We start from the raw sequence: 18,008 nt of genomic DNA on the forward strand, positions 1-18,008 counted from the left end.
GGGTAAGCTGTTCTCCTAGAGATTTGCACTAAGTTCACTTTTTTAACCTGTCAGCATACTGCACCAGGTGTAGCTAACAGGCTAATGAGGCTCGTGGTAGCAAATGTACACCTCATCAAAGTGATCTCTTAGTTGCACCTGGCACAGTAAATGCACGATTCGAGTCAATGTGCTGCTCTTTCTTGACATGTCTTTGGAAAAAAGTGTCACTTATTGTTTATTTTTGCATTACCCTGTTGGAATCCATCACATATCATCTGATACATATCTGTGTGCAGGCTTTCTGCTCCAACCTAGAGGTTTATCACTGCAGTTCTATATAGGCTTGACATTTCCAATAGACATGCCTTTTCACCAACATCTCTGGCAGTTAACAGGCCGAAAAACCCAGACAAGCCCTGCTCTGTGTCTGCCACTGGCAGTTTAATTTATCTCTGTTGCTTGATATTGTCTTCTGGCCAGCATGGAGATTTTATAGAACAGCTTGCTTTATCATTCCTTAAGAAAAAAAAACATTAAACTGGCTAAATATTTGAGCATTTATTGATCATACAGGGTAGAAAAAAAAACAAATAACTTCAAAAAAGCATACATTGCAATATGTTGCAAAGCCTGTCTGAAAAGAATGACAATGATTTTCAACAATTTCTTTTTTTCTTGTTTGAGATGAATATACAATATCCCATTGAATCTTCATTTTACGAAAACAACCAACAGGCATTAAAACAGTAAATTTAATAAACTGAACCCACCAGGGAAATGGAGTGGTATATTTCCTTTGAGATCTTACTACTTCTTATTTGCATTTTAAGTATAAAACTTAACAAGCTCCTGTAAGAATGTAATATATGTGGTAAATTCTTTTAAGACAGCTGGTAAGGATGCAAACAAAGCAAAGAAAAAATGTAAAAAAGGAACAGAATTCTTAAAGGTGAATGGATGTTTAATGATATGTCCTCTGATTACTTAATTAGAGAGATTAATTACTCATGAATGACTTTTTTCAGTGGATAATACAAATGCCTTGTTAAATTCTGTAAAATGATTAATCTATTAATACAATGTTAGTAAAGAGATTTTTTAATGTTATATCTGTTTTTCTTTGTAAATCAACAACAGACAATTAGCATTCATGGAATTCAACTAAGATTGTTAAAGGCTTTAAAATGAGGCTACAGCAACTGATCTTGGTCCGTATTAAGATATTAAGGGCTAATATGCTATTATATATTTGACAGTAGAAACCTCTGGAGCCATATTTAAATTTTTAATCCCAAAGCACATTGCCAAGGAGTCCATTAGTATTATCTCACCCATCTAATTTTCTCCTCTAAAATCATCTCTATCCTAGAAAAGCATGTGTGTGAGTGCTCATGAGTGTAACTTCATCTGACAGCAACAGCGATACTCCTGACAGTGAAGCAGGTTTAGGAGAAGGAAGCCTTATTCAGGAAGGAACCCTGCTCACACGTCCCCTTACACAGCCTTGGCCGTCAAGGAAAGAATGAGCAGACTTCCCCAAGCAGCAACTCCAACCAGCAAGAGACAACCCAGGCTTGGGAATCTGGGTTGCAATTAATGTTTCTTTAACTTACACTCAATTTCTTTTACGGCTTGGATGGATTTTAAACCTTGAAGTTAAAGCTTCATAAATCTTTTTTCCAAACATTTATCAGTAGGATTATCCCAGCTCTGATCCAAAAACCTGGCTGGCTGAGAGAAGAGCTCAGAGGTTTATAAATTCAACTTGATCACTTTGCAGGCTTACCTTCTAAGCAACAGTTTGGGGTGGTTCTTGCTCTCCAGGTTCTTCTCTATAAGGTCAGAGAGGAGCTGTTTGAGGACACCCGTGGCATACTCCATCTCTCCCTGCAGCGCTGTCATGATGAGGGAGGCCACGTTGCCACGGTCACGCATGGAGAAGCTTCGCTGGGCCTCCAGGGTCCGAATAAAGGTCAGGAGGAAGTGCTTCTTGTTCAAGAGCTGCCCAAACAGATTCAGGGCCTTCTCCACATTGGCTTGCACCTGATTCCACAGAAACAGGATCAAACAGGGGAAAAAATGCCTTATGCAGTTGAAGAAAGACGCTGACAACGCACGCTCGAATGGAGCCGATTATTATACCACCATTTGACAAATTTAACCTACAAATATTTTTCAGCATTTGTGCACCTTGCTTTGAAATTGAGCATTGCTGACTAGAGAAGTTAAATTACCCCCCTCCCCCCCTTATCTGAGAGCAATAAACCTTAAAGGGATCACTGCAAAATTAAAAAAGTTAAGGCTGAGGTTCTGCCTGCCACATGCTTTGTTTTAGGAGAATCTCACAGGAAGCCTTTACACCCAAGTGTGGTCTGAGGCCTAGCATGGAATTATTTCTGCATGATTTGCTACCCAGAAGCACAGCAGTCTCTTGGCTTACTAAACAGGCAATGAATGCAATAACTACTCTCACACATTTGTAATTTGCTGCCAGACAGGCTAGATATACAGCTATCCTGCTGTACAAAGCTAATTTTACACAGCCGATTGTAATCCAAATGAATATTTCAAAAGTTCACAGCACTTTAAAATGGATTTTAGAGGAGAAGTTCTTAGGTAGGAAAGCACTACTACTAATCAACAATGTTTTCTCGTTCCATTTTGTCACTAAAAGCTTAAAAGTTTCGCGGTTCTAAACCAAGATGATTTTCATTACTGTGTACCTTGAATAAACAACACAGAAGGTCTGAAATATTTGTAATCCACTTTTGCCTAATTTAGAATAACTACCACAGACAGAAGTCCCCCGAAATGGAATTTAATTTTTCCAGCCTTCAATGAAATCCCACACACCTAAAAAAAAACAAAGAACATAGACGGGGAACTGTGTGTGGGCCACTGTGAAAATGGAGTCAAGAACCACTTCCTTACATTACTGTACTGAATGTAGTCCTGGAAATCATACATTCTTCACAGCGGTCAAATATGCTTCCCCTTTAAACAATTCAGGGAACTGTGAAAAGCAAAGGGGTCTTTGTACAGCCCCCAAGCAATCCAATCCCCAAGGCAATCTGATATGAACATCAGCAGCACAAGAGAGAGCTGCATCTTGAAAGGGAATCTGAGAGGCATCCCAAGCACATTCTAAGGACATCGTTCTTTTGCATGCCCTGCTGGTTCCGAGTGTTGGCACCTGCCACTTTTAATTGAACAGGAAGCTACGTTCATGAACAATTGTAAGATCTCCCTAGTTAGTTTTAAATGGGAAAAAAAACAGCTGCAGACAGTCTCTTCCTAGCACATAAATGGACTGGGGAAATGTCCAAATCTGTCACTCTCCACTGTCCTCTCTCTCTCACACACACACACACCTAAATACAAAATAAATCTTCAGATGTTGTTGCCTTGGTGTCTTTCAAGAAATGGATGAACAAAATGCTTGGTTCAAATGGGCTACATGGGCAGAGTAGCCTCTTTGCATTTGTAATCTAAGGTCTTAGATTTAATCCTCCAGAGAAACTGCAGAAGCTTTAAATTAAGTGTGACACTCCAGGTACACTGATGCATCTTAAACGAGCTAACTGTATGGCTATTTCATAAGTGATGGCCTAACCTCTTAGCTTTTCTAAAAATATGCGAACATACAATTTCTATCCGGCGAGGGGATTTGCTTTACCACTGTGCCAGCATATTAGCACCAGAAAGTAAGCTTTTTCTTCCAATACACATCTCCAACTGACTGGCAAAGATTTTCAGATACTTTTCTCATTGCATTTATTCTAACTCATTTCACAACAATGCCCATTTTGTGCGTTTACTCAAAGCACTGCCTCACCAAATGAAACTTTATACAGTATACAGTACCTCCATCTCTTTCAGCACTGGGTGGTCTTCTATGCCAGGGAAAAGCACTCTCATTGCATACGTCCGGTAGTCCAGGAATGGAATCCCAGCCCCATCTAAATCATTGGTGAGCTCATGGATATCAGTCTGCAGCTCTGCAAAAGCTACAAGAGAACAGCTATGTGTTACCAAAAACAAAAAGGTAAAAATGAAGATGGATAAAAGCAAACTAAACTACTAATTCCAATTTTTTTTCAATAAAATACTGTCTACAGAAAAGTGCCAAACTAGAGTGCTATACTGTAGGTTATGGTCCTAGTTAAGCTCTAAAGTTTAAAGTTGATAAGACACAGAGTAATCTCTAAACCACATATCTTTTTATTTGTTCATCCATTATGAGTATCAAACACTGGTTGTGCATTCAGCAAGTGTCTGCAGTCATTTATGGAAACACAGCAAGGTGCAGTTAATTAAGACGAGGTGAATTCATTATAAAAATGGGAACTAACAAAAAAAAGCAGTTTGTATGATGAGAGAAAAATGAAAATCGAGTGTAGAGGCTAGCTGATAAGGGCCTAATTCAGGCCAATGAAGATAAAGCTGTGAAGTGAAAATCTCGCTTTCCCTCAGGCCAAATCTATCCTTCAGCATAGCTTTCTTTGATAGGGAACAGACTTTTTTATTATTAACATTGCCCACATTTGCCTCTTAAACCCTCTCTCCTCAGCTGATACCCAGCTATTACATCTCTAAAGATGAAATGAAGAGATTCCTCTGACATTAAAATCTAATCCCACCTGGTCTTCAATGACAGAAAATATGCTTTAAGATCAGGTCTTTCTTATCTGGACAGTCAATGGAAACTTCTCTTCTGATAGTCTCTTTATGAAATCAGTGGGAGATAACAGATGCTTAGTGGCACCTGGTTCAAATTAATTTAAGTGCTGTCAGCATCCTTTGTCACAAGAAAAAGAAGGTGGGGTACAGTGATAAACTGCATTTCATCTTCATTTTCAAAGAAACACAAATCACTCATATCTGCAAAACGCTTCTATTAAGTTGTATTTTCAGTAAATTGAAGTATCAAATGCAACAGAATAGAACCAAAAAAAAAAGTTGTTTATCTTAAAAATAGAGACATCACTAACGCAAGGAAGTGTGCTTAATGAATAAAACACAAGAATTGAAAGAATAAACGAATGTATTATATGACTAGATGTACACTAAATGACTAAATTTTTCTGCATTCTGCGTTCTATCGCTGACCCACCAACAACTTAATGGTATACAATGGTATAGTTGTATATGTTTATTTAAATATAAGTTTAATTGCATTTGTTTCACTCAAACTGTAGCAAATGTATATAAAACAGAAAACACTCCTCATACCAGACTGGCTTCAAAACGCTTTACAGTCTCAATGAATCTTAAAGTAAAAAAATAATGAAACTGGGAGGATTGATTAACCTGTTAAGATTGTAAAGTGGAGCTTATTCAAATACCTTCTGGTAATACAGAGCTTCTAATTTGTGAATTATTCTCAATATTCTGAATATACAGAGTACAGAAAACGAATAGATTTACTGTATATTCATCATTCTCAAAGATACTGATTTAAGGCTTTCTGATTTAAATAAAAAAGATGAAAAGAGAAGACATAAAATGTATTTTAATGCCATCAGAATCTTCCTAAAATGAACAGCTCTCTTGATAAGGTGTCAGTTCTTTTTAATATGGGCAAACCTTGTCTTGAATTGAATGTGCTAATTTTTCCAATGTCTATGCCTACCTGCTTGACCACCCTGCAAAATCTACACTGATGATACAATTAAACCTAGTCCTTGTATCCCCAATCTCTTTCATTCCAAATGAGTTCTTAATGACTTGCCTTTATTAAATATTTAATAATTTAAACATTTTAAGATTGATTTCTACTCCAACAAAGTGTCTGTTTTCAAGTTTCTGGTAGATTTTATAGGCGATATAAAATCACGAGCAGTCTCACAGCTTAAAACACAAAAAACTTAATTACCCAATTAGGTAAGTCATTTATTCAATTACATTGTTAAGAGCTCAGCTTGAATTAAAAACAAGAGACGAGGGACCAGGGTTAGGAAGTCTTGCACTAGCAGGTCAGCTTGGGTATCTTTATACAGCTATTTTTTTATACATGCTCACAGTGAAAATGAAGCTTGGAAAAAAATCTGCCTATTTCTGCATTTTCATTACAGATGTAATTTGTTGCTGTGAGATTATTTGAATCATGGGAAATGGAGATGACATTATTCCCACATTATTCTCATATTCTCAGAATATAAGCCACCAGGCCTTTCAATTATAGCAACCGCTTGCTTTTTCATTGACAAAACCACTTCCAGTATCAGTACACTAGGTAAAAATTAACAACCACAGAATCTGAAACCAGTGAAGAGCACAACACTGGAAGCAATAATGAATGGTTCTATATATTTTCCCCCAGATTGGTCACATTATAAAATGTTAACAGAAAAAAAAATTCAACAAATAAACAATTCACAAATTAATCATGTCACTAGTTTGCTCCATAACTATAGCTTAGTATCTTGTCTCTTCCCTCCTAGAGCAATTGTTGGTCCGTCTTGTGCTCGTGCACATTCTGCTTTCTTCCGTTATCAAAATACAACATACTCAGATGGTGCCTTTTTAAGGAAGTATAAAACACTCCACACTCCACATTTTTCCCTTGTTGCCTTGTTGGTATTTAGGGATCTCCCAATCTTTTTTCTGCATTATTTTGCACCTGCTCAATCATATAATCAATGGTTCAATCACAGGAGAGTGGAGGTAAACAAACGTTTATTCTTTGCTTAATTAAGGTAGTTTACATCTCCTGTTTTCTGTTTCATAAAACTGCCACTACAAAGCTGTAACACCTGCTAGTAGTCCCTCTGTTCTCAGAGACAAAAAGGCAGTAAATCTGCAAAGGCTAAAATTAAGTTGCCCTGCATGCTGACCAAGAGGGTTAATGAAAGATGTAAAGACAAGTATCTAATCAACTATATCATCAGTGCACAATTACCACAGAAAAGTTTTATTAGCAGCCCAGAAGGGTGATCATTAAACTGCTTTATCAAAGAAAGCTCTCTAGCACAACGTTCTCTGGGCTGGGGAGCCTTTTCTAGTGAAAGATTCAGCTCACAGCACAGGCCCTGTTGTCTACAGATCACTAGTTCCGAGGTTGTGGCTCACAGCAATGGGATGCCTCAGTTGGCCAAATTGGAACCACAAGTTGATCTAACAGAGCAAGTGTATTCACACAGAGTTGTTCAGGACAAAAGCAAAAAGATGGTTTAAGAATTCTGCACAATATGATTTCATTGTCAAGCTCAGAATTGTTTTTTCTCCATATTATGATTTTTGTTTTTGATTGCTTAATATTAGCTTCTGATGTCCTTGGAGTTCTGTGTGTTCAACAATCCCGAAACACAGCTTCAGTCCCAGCCTGTTAAAGTCACGTAAATAATTACCGACATTTTGAGACATCACAAAGACAAGCTTGTTTTTCATTATTTTTCTCATCTTTAATCTTTGTTAATGAAAAGACTTTCTGGATGTGCTAAAGAAAATGTGAGAAAAGCAAACAGAGATAAGTACAAAAAATGCTGGCTTGTAATGAAATGAGAATAAAGGGTAAGTTGTTAAGGCACAAAACATTCTGCTTTTTCATGACTCAAGATCCATCCTCCCTTTCCACAAATCCATTCTATGAGATTTCTTTTTTTTGGCGAGACTGAAGCACTGATTGGCAAGGTCATGACCTCTGGACAGCCACATTGAGATAATGGCCAATTACATACTCTCTGCATCGGATGCAAGCAGGCACTCAGCCCAGTTGTCAAAACAAAACAAACCCGCTAACACCCAAGATTCAATAATTTAAGTGACTCAATTTAACTGTCTACAATCTGAAAACATTTTGCAAATATGTTTTGAAAGTAATTTTAATAACACAGCAAAAACTCAGACTTGTCTTTAACCTTCTAGTATTGACCACTACAATATATTTTGCATACGTGTAGCTAGAATACATAAAACAGTAAATAACATTTAAGAAGTGTTGTACAAAAGTGATCACCTAAAATACTCCTTATTTAAAAATCTCTTTACAGTCAAATGATCAAATAAATCCAAGAGTAAAAAACACCTATTTACACATAAGTTACACATTAACACTCTTTTCTGATGTGCTTAAAACATTTTTCCAGTGAGCCCATGCAATTTGCACAGGATATGAATTATACGTATATTGTGGTAAAATGTTTTAAGTCTGTGTACTTCTGGACATGAACCCAGCACTGAAACATGTGGAACACCCTGAGTAACTAGGACATAATTACCTTTAAAACACAGACCAGATTTACTAAATGGCTACTCCTTTTATTAGTCAAATAGAAGCCAAAATAAGAAAGGGAATAATCTACAGTAGAGCAAGCATGGACCAGAACCCCTGTGTGCATCTGGATGTCTGTGCACATTGATCAATCTAAAACCTAATTGTAGTTAAAGTCTATAAAAATATCACCAATGATCCAAGCTGCAGAGCCAGTCCAGAGCAGATACAGGATACAACATACTGTAGCTACACAATATCAGTAGCATTAACCAGTGCCACTGTCACAGTCATAGGAGGTACTCAACGCCATCAACATTAGCAGCCATAGACCATGACAGCAAGCTGATGAGCAAGGAAGATATGAAAACAGAAGTAACAAGCCTTAAATGAATCTAGGAGCACCAATCTTGTCTTGACTCTATAACTTTATGTATTTTGCTTTTGTTGCTAAAGGAAATGACCTGGAATACATGCTCAAACCCTTTCTTTAGATGGACTATCAATTCCAGATTTCTTACAGAGCTCCAGGAGCTGGACGATCTCTCACCTTCCTTGCATTCCAGTGCTACCCGGGACTCCAGGTTGTCCATCTGCAGCTGCAGACGTTTGAGGGTACGGTCAGCATCGCGGGACTTCCGCTTGTAGGCGATGAGAACAATGATTATGATGAGGAGCAGCAGGCCACCTCCGCCTCCAATCCCGATGATGGCCGGCAGAGTCAAGAGGCTGTCTGAGTAGATCTGCAGTGTCCCCGGAGAGTACTCAAAGCCACCAGCTTTAATCTGTGTCGAAAGGACAAACCACAATTATCATGATTCCTAGCTATGCAAAATTGCAATTATACCTTTTTCAATCGGGTAGAAATTCAGTGAAGTGTTCTACTGAAAAGGTTAAGAAACATTACGCTGATTAGTGTTGGGATGGCTTTTAAAGTGTAAGAAAAAAACTGTAAGATAGCCAGTCAGGTTTTATTTTTTACACATCAAAGAAAGAAATGCATCGATTCTCTTTTTACCGTTTCATCCCAGGGTAAATGCTGTTAGACATGGTAAAAAGGAATTATATCCCTAATATAAAATAATCTACATATCTACAGTATGTGCACACATTGAAAAGACATAATATTCATTCTGGAGCCATAAATTCTACTGGCAAAGCACAAATTTGGTCTGGAGCTACAAACATTTGCCTTAAGCTTATAAACAATTGTCTTAATAAATACAGGACAAGACAGAGCCTCACAGAGTGAGTAAAATGGCACGTGCACAGGAACATTCATGATAAAGATGGTTCATATCCATTAAATAGAAGGACTACAGCAAAGTGGCAATGCCTTGACACTCTTTGCATAGGCTGTTTGATCTTGGACAAAGTCTGCAGGCCATTGAAGAAAAGAAAGGCAGTTACACACCCTTAATATATTATTGTTAAACATATTCAGACATTTGATCTTCAACTAGTTACAGTATCTCCAAGTCTGAACAGTAGCTAAAACTAACCTAATTTGACAAATAAAACAAACAGTCTACTTTCTAATTATTTAAAAAAATATCCAGCATTCAATATATTTGTGTGAAAGAGTAACTTGTGGCAGTAACCTCTAGCAGTAATCCCTTAAAGCAATCCTCCCTTTCTAAACAGTGGAAATATTCTAGATATTGTCATGTGTCTGGCAACCTTTTTCACTACTGTTCAACAGTCCAAATTAAATGTAAATTTCTAGTCTAGTAATTTCTGATTTCTCTAGATTAAGGACTGATTTGTTAAAAAAAGATCTAAAGTTTGAATTTAGGAGTTATAAAAAACATAGAGAACATCTATAGAGCATATGCTGTAGGAGCAAAATGTTGCCTTTTCGATTGATTGTTCATTTGTAGCTCTATGGAGCATTATATGTGTGAAGTCTTGGTCTGTAGACCTGCCCTGCTTTTGTAAGCCAGGAGTTAGTTAAATCAGAAAGGGGGATTTCTAAGGGCTGCAATTTGGTCAATCTCACAAGGAAACTCATGTGATTCAGAAGTATTCTATAAGTAAGTCCAAATGAAACAACTTTCCCAGAATTTTGCAAGTGGAAACCAAACAGCTGCCCAGGAAACAGAGTAAACACAGGGCTCCCATCCGTTCAAAACAAACAGCCTTCAGTGCTGATTTGCAGCCAGAGAGGAAAGCTCTCTGGGATATTAAACCTTACATGACCACATGCAACACTTCTGCTTATAACGACATGGAGGTCAGTTTACAGAGAAAGAGCACACATCTGTGCTTAGTTCTTAGGCTAGCCTCACAGAAACGTTAGCAGATTGGTAATGGAAAACACATTTATATTTTTAACACAATCTGTAGCCACTTTGTTTTAAAATTTCTCCTTACATCTTAATTACCCCCATTGTTAGGAATTGTCAACAACTTATTTTTGAAGCAGCTTTATTCAGATTTTCCAGATTTCATATAGTACTTTATGTAGCACTTACAAAAAGTTTTGCAGTATCAATCTTTTGACCTCCTAGTCCTTCATTTATCAAAAAATAACTAAATCACTGATTTTCAGAGGTACAGGTGCCCTTTCCAAAAAAGTTACACTAAAACCAACTATGATTTCACAGACAGCTACTGTGTTTCTTGTAAACAATCTACATGGGCATGGGAGATTTTAATGACAAAGAAGGGGACACAGATGTTAAATGAATAACTTTAATAACTAACAAAATACTCTAAAAGCCCAACAAAAAGCAACTTTAATGAGGAGAACTAAATCCCATAAACTTTTGCTTTAAAACACAGACTGAAGCATTTAATGGCATCTATAAGACAGCGTAGAAGTTCTTTACTTAAAATGCGAGCAGAGGTAGAAGGATAACCAAAATAATTCCAGGTCCAAATTCACTGCTGTCATGGAATCTGACGTTATCTCTTCTACTTAATTTCCATAATGTTTACTCAGGTTCAGCTGGTGTGTTTACTCTTACCTCAAGCACAATTAAATAGAAAACAAAAAGGTTTCTCAGTGATAATGCACATGCAGACTTATTTGGCTTGGATGGGTAAGAGATGAGTTACTGTGTTGTCTGAGGTACTGCTGAACCAAACTGGAATCCTCCTGCTACACAGACCAGATTAGGATAGTAGACATTTCAGTTTGAAACACAAAGGGTACAAATACTTACAGTCACTTTATGCTGGCCAGTGAGGTTGGGCCACTCACAGAGAAGCTGCGTTTCGGAAAGTGTTAGCACGCAGGGGGTCTCGCCAATAAGAACAGTGTAGTTCAGTCTGGAGTTTCCAGGAGCTGATGGAATCAGGTTCCGTCCCTTTAAAGAAAATCTCAGCTTTTCAATCAAGAACCACAAGAACGTTTTACTAAAACATACAGTTCATCACAGTACAAGATAAAATTCTTGTAAGGAGTTGGGATTGCAAGAGATCCGGTGGACAGCCTCAGGAGAAAAGCCATGTAAGTGAACAGATGAAACATTTGAATGCCTCTGAAATTAAACAGTGAAAATTTGTGATGGGCAGGAGCGTATTATGCTAGAGAGCAAAGATTTAAAGCCACAAAATTATCAGTGTAGAAGATGCAGTACCATGTGCATCAAATATAGGGTGCCAGGCTTCATTACAGCTTCAACTATCAATTAAGTTAACTGATCAGAATCAATTAACACATTCAATATTTTTAAGTTTACAAAGAGCTGATTTAACAAATGCACTTAATTTGACATACAGTATCTACAAAAGGTTCTCAGAGTGGAACAGAAATGAAAAAAAAAACATTGTTAAAACAATTACTGGTGCACACAGGATTACTAGCAGAGCACAGAGGAGGCAACAAATGTCTTCTATTTTAGGGGGTTTGCAGGGCTGCTGGTGAGTGCCGTGCCTATCCTTCAATTAATCTAACGCTCCTAGAAGTCACTGTGGTGCTTGCAGAATGACAAAAGATGCCAGCCTCCTTAGTTAGGTAAGTCAGAAGAGCCTGTCTGCCCTTCCCCTTGTGATGGCTGCTGGGAGTGGACAATTGGAAAGTCAAAATGGGGAGCACAAATAAAAATATATGGCCATGGAAGGCCAAAGAGGTTGAATTATGTAGACTCTCTACCTTGAGAATAAGAGGAGAGCTTGGCTTGAGTTCCAGGATTCCTGTGGGACTCAGCGGCTCAAAGACAGGGTCGGGATAGTAACTGAACACTGTTTCATTGATGATGAGCACAGATTGGACGTTGTCCATGATGAACCCAATTTCATCTGGCCTGTCTCCACTGTCAGAGAAGCTTTTCTCTGTATCAGCCACAGAAGGAGCAAAGCATACCATTGTGGTGTCATTGTGGACAGTGCAATTCTGAAACAGAGACAAGCACAGAAAACTGACATTTCAATACATACAGTACACCACATCTAGCACTGTATTTTAGTTTCAGTTTAATCTACTGTGTGAAGTTTACGATGTATCCAGCAAAAACGATGAACCATTTCCAAAGTCTAAAATGTTCGATTTTATGTAATGCATTACAATATGACATATGAAAAATATACTTATATAATCTAAACAAACAAAAAAATCTATAAATCTATTTTTTAGAACCAAATCCAATGTCATACACTGAAAGAACATTACAAATACATATAAATCTGCTAACAGCCAGCTATAATATTTTACTTCAGGTATAATTCAAGCAAAAGGTAACCCTGTGCTTCTGATACTACACAAGAGAATTGCCATATCTAGTTTATTATCTGTTGACATTTCAAAGGTTAAACTTCCAGAAGGTGATTCAAAGCCTTGTCTAAAATGCAGAGCATAGGTTGACCATCTGGGTCATAGGTGGAGGTGTTAGTACTCACATTGATGGATTCTGCAGAACCATACTTGGCCCTTATCTTGGGTTCTTTGATAGTGGCTAAATTGGTGCCAGAAATGGTCAGCAAAGTTCCACCACTACAGAAAAGATAAAAGATATCGATCAAGGCAATTTGATTAGATCACTACAAACAGATTTTGATTCTCATGTTTACCTTTCTTAAATATGTTTTAGAAAACTCCTCTGTACGAAATAGCTCATTTCTAGCTGTGAACGTAAGGTTCACACCTCTGTTTTTCTTTCAAACCTGTCATGAGTTTATCTCTCTTCAGTACCCCTAAATCTTGGCACTAAAAATCATTTCGGTAAATCTTTTCTGATTTGCATAATCATTTTTGTGTGCTTCCTTTAAAAGTTCCATGGCTCTAATTTAATGTCAATTCTAGGAACAAGATTTTTTAAATAAAATTATTTGCAAACACTGCAGCTATCTGCACAGCCTGTGTTCACTTTGTCCAAAACCTTTGCTATACCCTTAAAAAGTTACAGAAAGCAGCAATTAGCCTCTTCCATTAAAACTTGAATAAGAGAGAGGAAAGTCAAAGAACTATTATTTTACCTGAGTCTGACATTTAGCAAAATAAATAGATGAATCATGTTTCAGTTGAAGCAGGCGTATTACAGTGCTTTTAGACACCCGTCATCTTAATCAGAGCACATCATTTACGGTATGCAATCTGTATTCAGTTAGCACTTCATAAAATAAATAACAGTAACAGTGACAATCATTTTTAACCATATTGAGCGCATAGGTTCATATATGTAAAGTCTTTTTATGTTTGTACATCACTGGAGGCACAGCTGTGGGATTGTGGGTGCACTCAGCAACAAGGTTTTCAAAAATCTTGAATATAATGTGAAACACAAGACACGTATACTGTAGATTTACAAACACTGGTCCAATGCTCGGTCAAAGCTGTCAACAATAAGTATAATATAGGGGCAGTTGAAAGAAAAGGCTTTAGTGGAGGAATCAGGACCTTCGTTTTGTTAGGCTATAACATGAGCATTGGCAAATCTGGTATGCACTGAACCACGGTTTCACTCATCCAGCTGGAACAGCGATCTGTGCTCTGAGACATTTGGGATGACCATCCAGCTTCATTAATAGCCTACATCATCTGGCCCTGAAAATGCCAAACAACCGCCTAAATCAGCAGGGAATGCACAGCTGATCATCAGCACAGCTCACAAGCGGGAATTACCTTCAGTTCCTATCAGTGTTCGTTGAAAGGTTTTTAAGCTGATTCTGACAGGAAATGCACTGGGACCGAGAACTCTGGCTGCTGGTTTATCAGCATTAACCAGATGCACATCTACAGGTCTCACAAGCTTTGAGAAAAGTTTAATGAAGGAGATTCGGTACTGCATTAGTAAGAAACCCTTTGAGAAAGTATGCTTGCTGTTACACAGTAACATTCTCAAATCACAGTATCCTTTACCTTATTAAAAAATGAATTTGATATCAGCTGTCATTTTCTTGGTTAACGATTTAGATCCCTGGACCAAAACAAGTGGCACAGTACAAAACAAGAGACGAGAGGGTTCCTAGTAACAGCTAACAAATGACACAGCCCAGATTTCATCTGGCAATCTCTAACGTAGGGCCCAACCAGGATTACAAGCAGATGCCTAAACCATGGGAGAGCCTTTAGCTTGCTTCTCCTAATCTGACACTTTCAAGTTCATCTGACTCCAAGAAAGAAACATTCCTAACATTTTCCGCAGCACAGAAACAAAAATATTTAAGTCAGAAATCGTCTAATTATACCGCTCATCTGCAGGCACTTAAGGGGTGATCTTTAAGGATCTTAACAGTCTTAGGAACTTTCAAGAAAACCTGGAAAGAAAATTAAGTTCTCTAAAGAATGTTTAATTAACACTTGCTCCTCACATACTTAATTGCATATGATGCACATTAAATAATTGAAACAGTATTTTCATTATTTTACTTTGAAGGCTGTTTGTACTCTGCATGCAATGCAATTTATCGCATCATATTATGACATTATCTCCGAGACTAACTAGCTTTATATTGACCTATAGTAAAGGACCAATCTGAAATCACTGGTTTGAAAAGTGTGTTCCTTAGCAATCACATATTTCCAGAAATGGAAATCTTGAGAATCAACTGCTCTAGCCAATTCTGAAAATGTTTATCACTATTCATCTCTGTGGTAAGTACATTGGATGAAACCTTCCACAGTAAATAAGACTGATATATGAAAAAGAAAATAAAAGGTTTAAGCAGTGCGATCTTAGATTTTATTAATACTTTATTGGGCCTTTTGTTCACCCAGCTGGGGTCACTTACCTGGCAATGCTCCACTCCGGATCTATTTTCAGGATTGTCGGGTCCTCTGTGTAATTAAACTTGACCTCCGGGTTCCTCAGTTCCGCCCAGTTGATATCCACCATGACAGGAGTTCCCCCTGAACTTTGACCTGCAGGGGTCACACATACAATCTCTCTGGCGCTCCTCCTGAAAAAGATGGGCATCATTTGTTATTTATCAACCTACAAATACCTTGGCACGGACTCTTGCCTCTTAATTATTGCTGGAAAAAAAACCTACCCAGCCTCGTTATCAAAGTTGAGGTCCTGAACGTGTTCGATGAAATGTATGGAGCAATAAACTAATTAGCAACAAAACAGCTTTTATATTTAAATAAAAGCCTTTTAAAGCAGTAAACAGAATGTTGGCTTACAAACATTCTAGGCAAAAGTTCTCTGAATGATAGAAGTATAAAACTGAAATGGCAATATTACATTATCCTAGAGTGCACAGACATATACTGTATTCAACATACATACTGTACTGAGCATAGAATAAAAAAATATTTATTTTAATTTTAACAGACATTTCTTAAAAGTGCTAATAAACACATTACTGGATTTGGTTTTAGATCAGATATTTGGATTAAAGAAAATAAAAAAATGAGGCTTTGGAGAGGTTTAAGTCATTTATGGATTTTAGTGTGGTTTAAGCACAGTAAATACCATAAAAATCCTTAACGACGCTATTGGTGTTTTAAATTAGAGCTTCAACATTCAAAACAAAGTTACAGAGGTCAAGATTTCAGACCAAACAGCGATATTATCATTAGAATTCAATCAATATTTCACTGTCAAAACATTTCTTTGGCTGACACTATAAACTCATTTTAATTGCAGGACAACGGACAGAAAGAAGGGAAGTTAGACTTGGAAATCAGAAGCTGCAAAAAAGGCCTGCAGTGCAAAGATGAATGATCTTTGATCTGTCTCTGGTATTACATTGCCTCGCGTGCTGTAACTATCTTCATCAAGCCAAACAGAAAAATTCAATTTTACATTAAGGACAAGTTTGATGCATTAAAAGCTATCATTTTAATGATGCATGATGTTGTATAAAGACATACTGTGCTTAAAGAAATAAGGGTTACTGTTTTATTTTATTGAAAACCATTATTACCCCAAACACATGCAAGCTTATGCACTTTTCCTTTTCCCCCCACACAGATCTACCCTTAATCTGCTGAAATACCACCACTTATTTGTAAGTATGAAGAACAATTGCTATGAAATTTCAGGCAGGTTTTCACTGAATGCTTCCAAGAAACATCTTTAGAGCTTCTCTTTTTCTAAATGTTTCCATGGGAACCTCTTTCATAACATGTATCTTCAAGCAACAGATTGATTGTACATATTTTGACAAGCCGTTTGTCACAAACACAAAGGGGAAGAAGAGAGAAGCGCTTGGGTTATTTCTTAGGTAAAAATCCTTATAAAACAAAACACAGAGGTCTAAAACTTCTGCTTCACACATTAGCACAGAACAGCGCTTCAGATGAAAAACTAGAAAAGGCTCCCATCCCAGTTCCACATTTGAGGCATTCTTTCACACTAACATTATTTTATTTTACATTTTTCCTCTAGTGCTCATAGCTACATTACTTTAAGTGTTGCGGTATGCTGATTGCAAATGTTTAATTTTTTGAGGGGTTGGAGTGTTGATGGAGATTGAAATTAGAAACCTAAAGAAGCAGCCTAAAATTAAATTTAATCACTATTAAGAATGCATTGAGTTTTAATAATCCAAATTATAATAATCCAAGGATGACCATTTTTCTGCAGGACAAATTTATTTTCTGGTTCTTTTGCCTCTGGCCTATCTCCACTAGGGGGCGAGAGAGAACTGATATGTTATATGAAAAAAAGGCCACTTCTAATTTTTAAAATAAAAATAACATATTTAATAATAACAATATTTTAAATATTTTTATACATATATAGCTCAATGAAAAGATGTTGAAATGCTAACAAAGCAAAGATATTTACAAACCTTTAAAATTACATTTTGTAAATTAAAAAAGCAAAAGTAAATTTAGGGTTACTCTTTCTCAGTGTCATTTTTTATTAATCTAATCTCCATTTGTCAAACCTTGAGATGAATCTTCCTGATGAGACATTAGAAGACACCTACCAAGCTTGTTTAATATTTAAAAAATGCAACATGTTTGGTAAGAAAATAGTAAACCCATGTAAAAAAACAACAGATCCACCAGTTGACTCAAAACGGCCAGTTTGCATGGACAATAAAACCTAATCTCTGTATCTGCCATAATCCGCAATGTGTTAAAAAATAAGTAACAAATCATGTAAATTCAGAGCCTTATCGATTATTTCATGGAACCCTGTCAATAACTAGGACTTCATTGTAAATAAAGGACAGATTACATTTAAAAAAACTGAGAAATTAATTAGGTTTTAAGAAACCACACCTGTCATATCAAGCTGGGAGAATGAAAGTCAACAATAAGGACATTCATCCATTTCTGCTCGATTATTCCTTAACACTTTTATCCCCAAGTCACAATTCTGTTTTCCACATCACCCAATAAAAAATGTTCAGGACCTAAGTGATGGTTAATAATGGTCTTGCACGCTGAGCGCAGCACTGTGAAATGCTTTAA

At 37.0% G+C, this 18,008-nt stretch overlaps 1 protein-coding gene across 1 annotated transcript in view; it reads right to left on the reverse strand.

The window, feature by feature from the left end:
• The window catches only part of plxna1a (plexin A1a), a 278,302-nt gene that overhangs the window by 22,825 nt on the left and 237,469 nt on the right, over window positions 1-18,008 (reverse strand). Inside the window, exons 16-22 of the mRNA XM_006631093.3 lie at window positions 15,368-15,535; window positions 13,037-13,130; window positions 12,294-12,533; window positions 11,362-11,505; window positions 8,745-8,979; window positions 3,847-3,989; window positions 1,769-2,025 (exon numbers count right to left, since the gene is read on the reverse strand). Of these exons, the coding sequence (XP_006631156.2) occupies window positions 1,769-2,025; window positions 3,847-3,989; window positions 8,745-8,979; window positions 11,362-11,505; window positions 12,294-12,533; window positions 13,037-13,130; window positions 15,368-15,535 (1,281 nt within the window). The remainder of the gene's footprint in view (window positions 1-1,768; window positions 2,026-3,846; window positions 3,990-8,744; window positions 8,980-11,361; window positions 11,506-12,293; window positions 12,534-13,036; window positions 13,131-15,367; window positions 15,536-18,008) is intronic.

Source organism: Lepisosteus oculatus, chromosome 4, assembly GCF_040954835.1.
Source record: "Lepisosteus oculatus isolate fLepOcu1 chromosome 4, fLepOcu1.hap2, whole genome shotgun sequence".
Lineage (NCBI taxonomy): Eukaryota > Metazoa > Chordata > Actinopteri > Semionotiformes > Lepisosteidae > Lepisosteus > Lepisosteus oculatus.